The sequence below is a fragment of the Apostichopus japonicus genome, chromosome 4 (assembly GCF_037975245.1).
Source record: "Apostichopus japonicus isolate 1M-3 chromosome 4, ASM3797524v1, whole genome shotgun sequence".
Lineage (NCBI taxonomy): Eukaryota > Metazoa > Echinodermata > Holothuroidea > Aspidochirotida > Stichopodidae > Apostichopus > Apostichopus japonicus.
In genome coordinates, this window is record NC_092564.1 from 27714913 (window position 1) to 27723224 (window position 8312).

General features: G+C 38.4%; 1 protein-coding gene across 1 annotated transcript; it reads right to left on the bottom strand.

The window, feature by feature from the left end:
- Positions 1-1499: 1499 nt before the first annotated feature.
- Positions 1500-6891, bottom strand: LOC139967028 (uncharacterized). The gene is made up of 4 exons (XM_071970633.1): positions 6622-6891; positions 5908-6041; positions 5684-5818; positions 1500-5096 (listed from the first exon to the last, which is right to left on the bottom strand). The coding sequence occupies exons 1-4, from the start codon at positions 6799-6801 to the stop codon at positions 2162-2164; spliced, it is 3384 nt and encodes a 1127-aa protein (XP_071826734.1). The 5' UTR covers positions 6802-6891; the 3' UTR covers positions 1500-2161.
- Between the last annotated feature and the right edge of the window lie 1421 nt (positions 6892-8312).

Sequence of the window (8312 nt, forward strand, 5' to 3'; positions counted from 1 at the left end):
AGGATTCCAAAAGGGGACTTACTTGTAAAGACATATATCTCAAGCTTAAAAACAAAGTCCTCAAACAAGGAGTCACTGTAATTCATTTCACTTTTTTTTTTATGTCTTTGCACACAGCACATTAATTAGAGCCTTTGATAGTGCCTCCTTGCAGCTCCTATAATGTACTGTATTGAGACTATTGAGTATATTGTAGGTAAATTTAAGGAACAACTCCTAGGATGTGATTATAAAAGATCATTCGTGTTGAAAATGAATGGTGATAAATTGTAAAGTGGAAATGAATTTTTATAGTAGCCTGTTGAGGTGAAGCATTGGAGAACAATGTTGAGCTGCAAGAAAGACTTAAAGCAGCTCTTTGAGTTGAGTATGCTCAAGTTTGGAATGTCACTCATTACTGCCAGCTACTTAAGAATGAGTAGTCCAATTGCATTTCCAAAATATGAAGAAGCACTTGAGAACATTAAATTTTACCAATTAAGCAGTTACATCTAATTATTACTAATAATGATCAAGTTTTTGGATGATGATTGCAGAAGATCAAATTAAATTCATTTATTACTTGACACTTCAGCCCCTTAGATGTCTCAAGTAAGATTGCATGTTTCTAATGTCACAACATTAATGTTAGTGATGACATAATGCAATGGAATTTACAGTATTAATACTCTCTCTGTTCTTTCAAAATGTATTAAATGGTTTATCAAGTAAATGTTTTTGTTTGTTGGGCACAGGTTGTTGACTACTAAGCATTCCATCAGTAAACTCTTCAATTTTATATGCTAACATCAGTGGCTTAACTAACAAGGCTGTCACAACTGGTTGTGCCCGGGCCCAAGGGGGGACCCGTGTGCGAAGGACAGGAAAATATGACCGCAAAATTGGCTGAACACAAGTTTTACAAACAGAATATTTTCTTATGTCTTAAAAACTGTTCAGTGCAGTTGTTAAAGTTCTGAGAGTACCATATCTAGGAGTCTAGAGGTACCAAATATCAAACCAATTCACCAAACCTAAATTTTTACTATAAAATTTTACTATATGGACTCACCTTGAGAGTCCATTTATATGGACTCACCTTGAGAGTCCATTTCTATTGGTGCACTGCAGTAAGGTTCTTACTTGCTATGCCACTGGCTGACATAACTTCAGTCTTACAAAAACATTTTCTGGTTCAAGTCATTCATTTAACAGTCTGTTTTCAACAATCAGATGTTAATGTATCACATCATGTATTATGATTATGTAGTAACCATGGCACAAAGTACTGACAGTGTACCTAAAATAACCACTAATTTTATGATGCTTTACTTTGTGTTTTGAGTTCAATACACTGTGGGCATTGCATGCTCTTTATAGCTGGATAAAAAAGACAAGACACTTTGGTAACGTTTCTTGCATTTGTTTACACTTGTATTTCTATTTTTTTATTTTTTGCTTACAATTTTGAAGGGTCTAATGGGCAATGATGCATATATTATTATCAAATTGTCATATGAATTGTCTACAAATGCAATGAATGATGTATACAACATAAAATATAATTAATCACATTTGCATAGATAATAACTTTTCATTTATCATTAAAGTAGGGATGGTGATGTCATGGTGATAACAACTATTACATATAAATAGGATTATAACATCACATGTTACTTGTATTTTGTGTCTTAAATACTGTTCGGTACAGTTCTTAAAGTTCTCTCCCTGTCCTCAACAGAGAAAGCATGAGATGCAACTTATTACTGATAAATAGGGTTATTAAGCATGTAACATTTGTAAGACCGATATGCATGCATGGTGATACAACAGTGTTTGTATCTACACACTGGTTTAGTTAAAAATGTAAGAACAATACATGTTTGCTGAAAAGTTTTCATCTCTGTTATAAAATACTGTTGGCATATTATTGTGTAAATAACACCATTTTATTGAGAGATAGAGGGGATATTAAGTGGATATTTGTACAGTTTTGTGTCGTAAGGTAGATAGCGTTTGTGTGATCACCATGTGTAAAGTTAACCAACGTTTTGACGGAATGTTTTGCTACTGGTAGAACATTGCTTTGCTTCTGACAGAACATTTTACTGCTTGGATGTACTGGTCAGTTTATAGTTTTCTGTAGGGTTTTGTTTTATGATCTTGGCACTAGAAGCCTATGCTATCGGTTAATTGCAGCACATATCAGACCAAAGAAAATTGCTTTGATCAAGTCTAAACCAAATATCTCAATCGTAGCAGTAAAGCCATAAAGAGTCAGAATGCTTTTTAAGTTCTCCACGCAGAGAGAACTTACACAAAACGAACTCAAAGCTAGCGAACAACAATTCAATGCTATCAAAACCACATGAATTGTTTTGTAGAGACAAGTAATCTTGTTGCAGTTCTGGTAATGAAACAAGTTTGTTGAATTGGTCATTCTCGAATGGGGTTGATCGATGGATATGGCATCGCTTCCTTCTACAGAATTACAATTAGAATGGGAAGATTTTAAGTTATCAGCTGAGACGCTATCTTCGACATCTGAGAATGGATTTGCTAAAAGGTTAATCAGATCATTTTGCAGGTCTTCAGGCAGACTACTTCTGGATGAAGAACCGTGAGAATTTTGAACAGTTTTATTCATGTTGTTATTTTTATTCCTACTATGATATCTCTTATGGACGTCTGCAGCTGTATTCCACATATCTTCGTTGGACACCGTCGCTGTTGAAGACTTCATTATGGGCAACTTCTTAGCCATACCTTTGAAGATGGAACTGTGCACTACGTCTGGAATCTCTCCAGTCTCATAAACAGTGGACTCTCTAAACCAGGAGGGTTGTACTGGCTCGTCAAGTAGGGAAGAACTCATAGTCACATAAGTAAACGTTTCACTCACGACCTGCTTACGAGTCTCGGTAAAGTTTGTGCTGCGCCTTCTTTGGTCATTGGTATTCCGTAAATTGCTCATGCAGCCCACTTCACTATCAGCCGTCTCGCTACCATCCGAACACGAACTTGAAGAAGAACTCCCTAGAAGGTTGGAGAACCAGTACCTTAATCGATGCAAAATTGACAAGTCCTTCGCTTGTGGATAAACCAAAGTAACGCCGTGGTTGAGTTGCTTCCTCATTTTCGGTTTTTGACTCTCATCGAATTTATCAGATCGTGGTAGTGGACTAAGCTCGAGTTCCATAACGTGCTTGAGCTGCGGATTCGGTAGTATTAAACAAGTCTCTGGAGTACTGACATTCGCAACACTTGCTGGAACATTTTCGTAGGAATGTAACGAAGTTTCCTTTGACACACTCTCTTGACTGGCATCGTCAGAACTTAAGGACAGTGATCGTATTACCGCTTTTGCCATGTCTCTGAAGTTATCGATCCAGACTTTTCCCCGGACTATAACCGCTCTCTTAACTTGGGTTCCTTTGGTGAGGACGTCCCGATATCTGACTGGTCTTGTACTGCTTGTGACTGACGCAGTGTCTTCCATGTTACTGGGCGAATGACAGTCACCGCGAGCAAATTGTCCATCATCCGGGCCATCTGCATATAGAGCAATATTTTGTTGAACACATTTTGGGGGATGAAAGACTTTATCGTTGCCATCAAACTGCTTGTAGGAACCACTAGAGACATTTTTCGACATCTCATTCACTGGGTTATCTTGCAGAAATGAACTTGTAATCCGGTCCTGGTACATGGTTGGTTGGCTTAAAGAACCGGCGTTATCACGGTCTGACTTATGAGAACGGACCTCGGTTGTGTTTTTCTCTGCTGACGGCATTTTAGCAGCTAGTTCTTCATCTTGTAGGCTGATACTCGACACTGAAGGGAGATGACCTGCAGCACAGGAGCTATTCCGATTGGCGCCTTTGTACCTGGAGCGTCTGCAGTCTTTTTTACACCTTGAGCGCGTGTCCTGTGGGAAGCCATCAGTACTTTGTTCTAGAGGATCTGACGCATTGACCGTACGGTTAAGAGAATCCTTTTCTTGGTCTTCCAAGTTTTGCAGAGTGAGTAAGACGGTTGAAGGACTTGGGGATGAAGATTGATCTGTTGCTGGTAGGCTCTCTTCCGATGATTGGGACTCAGTCTTCGAGGATGTAATCTTCAAGTCTGCATTGTCGATAATTTCTGCGTAAATGTGTTCTCTTCTCTTATAAGGAATAAAAGAAACAACTGCTTTCCCTGCAGAAGAGTTTGACAATTGCTCTCCACTTATAGATGGTTCACGGTGATCGTCTCCTATAGGCATATGCTCATGTTCTCTAGTACTAGTGTCAGTTTCGTTTTCTCTTCGCTTAGAAGCTTTAGAACAATTGGTACGTGAAATACCAAGATAACGATCAACAGTACTTCGTAAATTATACGAAGACGATAACGCAACCGGGCAAGTCGATTCCAATTTGTTTGCACCTAATGTATTCAGTTTATTTTTCAGTTCTTCTATCACATGTCTAAATGTTACTTCATTGTCAAATTGGACTTTTGGTCTAGCCGCACTGGTTTCATCAGGCTTGTTGAAAGTGCCATCGCGTGTCGTGACCTCGTCGTGTGTTTGCAGTTTATTTCGTCGTACATAACACGCATGAAGTTGTTTGATCGTTCTGAGAAATACCTCGAATAGTGTAGACACAAAGAAGGCTAATAATGCTGATGCACACGACAGGTAAATATCGTTACCCGTAACGTCTAATCCCCAGAAAGACAGTTTAACCGTGTTGAAAGAGTCGCGAAATGGCATCATCTGTTCAGGAATATATACTTTAAGTAGTAGTAGAACTGACAAGGGAAGCAGTATCTTAAGAATCAAAATCATGGCATGGTCTATATTGTTCATCCCTCTGGATCGTCTCTGGCAGAAGAACGGTGATGTCAAAGACCAGTGGTCTCGGAGAAATAGGGAGATGGATGCCTTCAATTTATTCAGCAAGATGAAAAGAGTCGATGCCAAGAAGGAACTTGATCTCTGCAGGCGGATGAATATCACACGATAGTCGGACAGCGTTCCATCCGCCGTCGAATTTAATGACGTCAGACACGATGACGTGTGGTATTTATACGTCACCGCTTTTGAACGGTCCTCGAGTGTGCACGTTTCTAAGCATCTGTAGGATTGAGGTATAACGGTTGAGAATTTAACATCAGGTACTTTGACATATGGGAAATTTTCAAAAGAACCACTGGCACAATTTCTGACTTGAGGTAATCGAAGTAGCTTTTCTTAAACAAACGGGACAGCGGTGACGAAATTAACCAAGGGCGTTGATAGGGGGATTTCAAAATGTAGGGCGTCATGTGACCTCAGAAACAACACCAATTACGCAGGTGTATTTCGCCAAGACGGTACACCATTTTGAGGGTGCAGGCGAAGCTTGTTTGGGTTCAAATGTTTCTTAGTATCTTAATGTTCCTCGTTAAATAAAACATACTGTGTGAGAACTGAGGGCGGCAGATGGTTTTTGATGTCTTGAATATAATTTTATCCATATTCTAGTATTGAAATGAGTTAGACATTCCACAACAGCACAACTGACTATAACTGCTTAAAAGATTGTAAAATGGCGAAGCTTATTCAGTAGTCAGCAAAGTAATGGCCCGTCTAGTGTTGAAATAGAAGAATCTCGTTCAATTTTGTTTTTAATTGGTCTAATTAATGACGCGTACATGATAAATTCATGTCCTTGTTACTTACTGCTCAAATAATTCCACCGGTTGCGACATTTCTCGAGGCAGAGCAAAACAAACAGCGGTTACGTTATCGAGTTTACAAACGTCGTCGTTGTCGAAGGTCGCGGAGTATGTTGAATTCAGTACTGCGAGTTCTTGCCTGTAATCAAGTTTTATATCAAAAAAAGAGTTACCCTTCTGAGCTCAAATATTAATGACTAAATTTATAACATCATTTTAAGTCCTTACCAAACACAATCTCTCCATTCCTTTTCTGAACCTTTTCTTCTTCCGATGAGTTTCACTTTTATTCCTCCTGTATAACCGTTTTCTTCTACATTAGAGCCCAGAGTATTATGAAGCTTTAAGCAGAATCGACATTGCTGATGGGAAGGAAGCATACAATATTACATCAACTATAGAATTGAAAGATGACTTAACGCATGTCTAAATATAATTATTAGGTAATAACGATCGTTAGTGTCGGTGCCCACTTCAGCAGATCTATGGACCCCTTATATCGGCTTGGGCCCATGACATGCTTTCATCTACACGTGTGCGATGTGAAATTTAGTATACATACTTAGACTTGCTTAGGTTATACCGATAGTGTTACTAGCCTAATTGGATAAATGTTTCCCTAATTTACGATTCACTGGAGTATACATTATGTGAAAGACGGTCACCATGACAATCTAAACAATAGGATTAAAAAATGCCTCATTTAAAAGAGAATAAAATAATAACGCCGATGATCCAAACTTGTCTCTAATCGTTTTTGTACCTTTCCTGTATTAGGCTACACAATATATATATATATATATATATATATATATATATATATATATATATATATATATATATATATATATATATATATATATATATATATATATATATATATATATTCAAACCTTTTTTTAATTGAAACTGAAATCAATGAGAGGCACAATATAGACCTACCCTGTCATAATTTGTCTTTGTAACATGAAGAAGTAACGAAATGATAAGCAGACAGAGAACACCGCCAGCAACTGGTAACGCAAACAAATAAAATACATTCCAAGCGGAGGTTAAAGGTGTGCAGCCGATAATATTTCCATATGTAAGTGAAACCGAGTTGATACTGGTAGTCCAATCCATGACACCTAAAAACCACGATGTCTTGAACCTTGTGACTCTTGTACAGTAATGTTAGTATGTTTGCTTTTTTTGTTTGGTTCGTTTGAAAGTAAACCATGTCCAAACATCACAATGAATCATTTGGATCTCTCAAATGTATCTAAGGACGCTATGAAACGATGCGCACATGTTATCTGTGGTTGCGCGTCAGGGCACTCTCGGTATATATACGGCTCTGATGCGCGTTTTTTAATATCGAATCAACGCGTGCTTTGTTGTTTGTGTCGTCATAAAGTTTGATATACTGTTTTTGTCAACGAATTTGCATAGTCTCGAAGGCGTTGGATTGATAACTCCTATACGAACTTCTTGTAGACATACATGGGAAGCTATAGTAAACGCGCGCGTCTGCAGACGTACATTTTTGACGATATGATTTCTTGCAACGCTTATGTATACATCATTCTATGGTATACACTTAATGATGAAGCCAACCTGCGTGTATACGCGCGGGTATATTCATTTGACCTGGCTGTTAGTTTCATGAAAATGTTTTGCGGTATTCCTAAGATGGCGACCATCGGCTTATATATAAATCTGGACCGACAATTAGCAGACGCACCAAAACACATGTACCAGCCATTGAGGGTCATGTGACGTTGTCCCTTGTAGCACCCAACTCTTACAGTACTCAGAGTGCGCACATATAGGTTACATCTAGAGATATGCTAAACAAATAAAGTACAATGTACCTAATAGGGTGGGTCCCAACAACGGGTGTCAGAAGTGGGATGGTGAGTAAGACGTTCGGTTAAGACACGTAACACCAGAGATGACATGTCAGATGGTATTCGGTTCCTTGTATTATTGTAGTATCACAGGAGAAAAACAGCTTCAGTCCAACGCTATCAGTACAGCCACGACCGTTCTCATAGACATGGATCCACGTCGGACAAAGCCAAGGACCACCAACTTCTAAAGGAACATTCCTTCTACTCTTCGCATGAACAAGACAGTGATATATATATATATATATATATATTCATCACTATCTCGGAGGTTCATCGAATAAGTCACATACTGTTAACGATTTACACAGCCACATGCTTCTCACAAGAAAGAGTACCACGCTACTTGGGACGTTGCATCAGCCTAATCTAGATGTACTGGCTGAGTAATATTCTTAAGATATGCATGTTTCATGCATTACATTACAATATAGTCAATTACGTGTTTTGGTCAGGCAACTGATTAAATTAAAAATACACATAAATGAAGAAGTTGTTCAATTAAGTAAATAAAGTGGAATCCTATGAAGACTTGGGAATACATTTTCTTACAACATCACTATAAGGAGGTTGTGATGAGGCTGTATACTCTTACTTGAGCTAAACCCAAGCAATGTGAATCCAAGTGGGGTCCACCACTCAGTTGGGACAATTTTTTCTATACTGTAATTTCATGTCCCGCTTTCAGAGCACTCGTGGTGTCAGTATGAGCAGTATGAATATCATGTTCCTATCAGGCAAAGG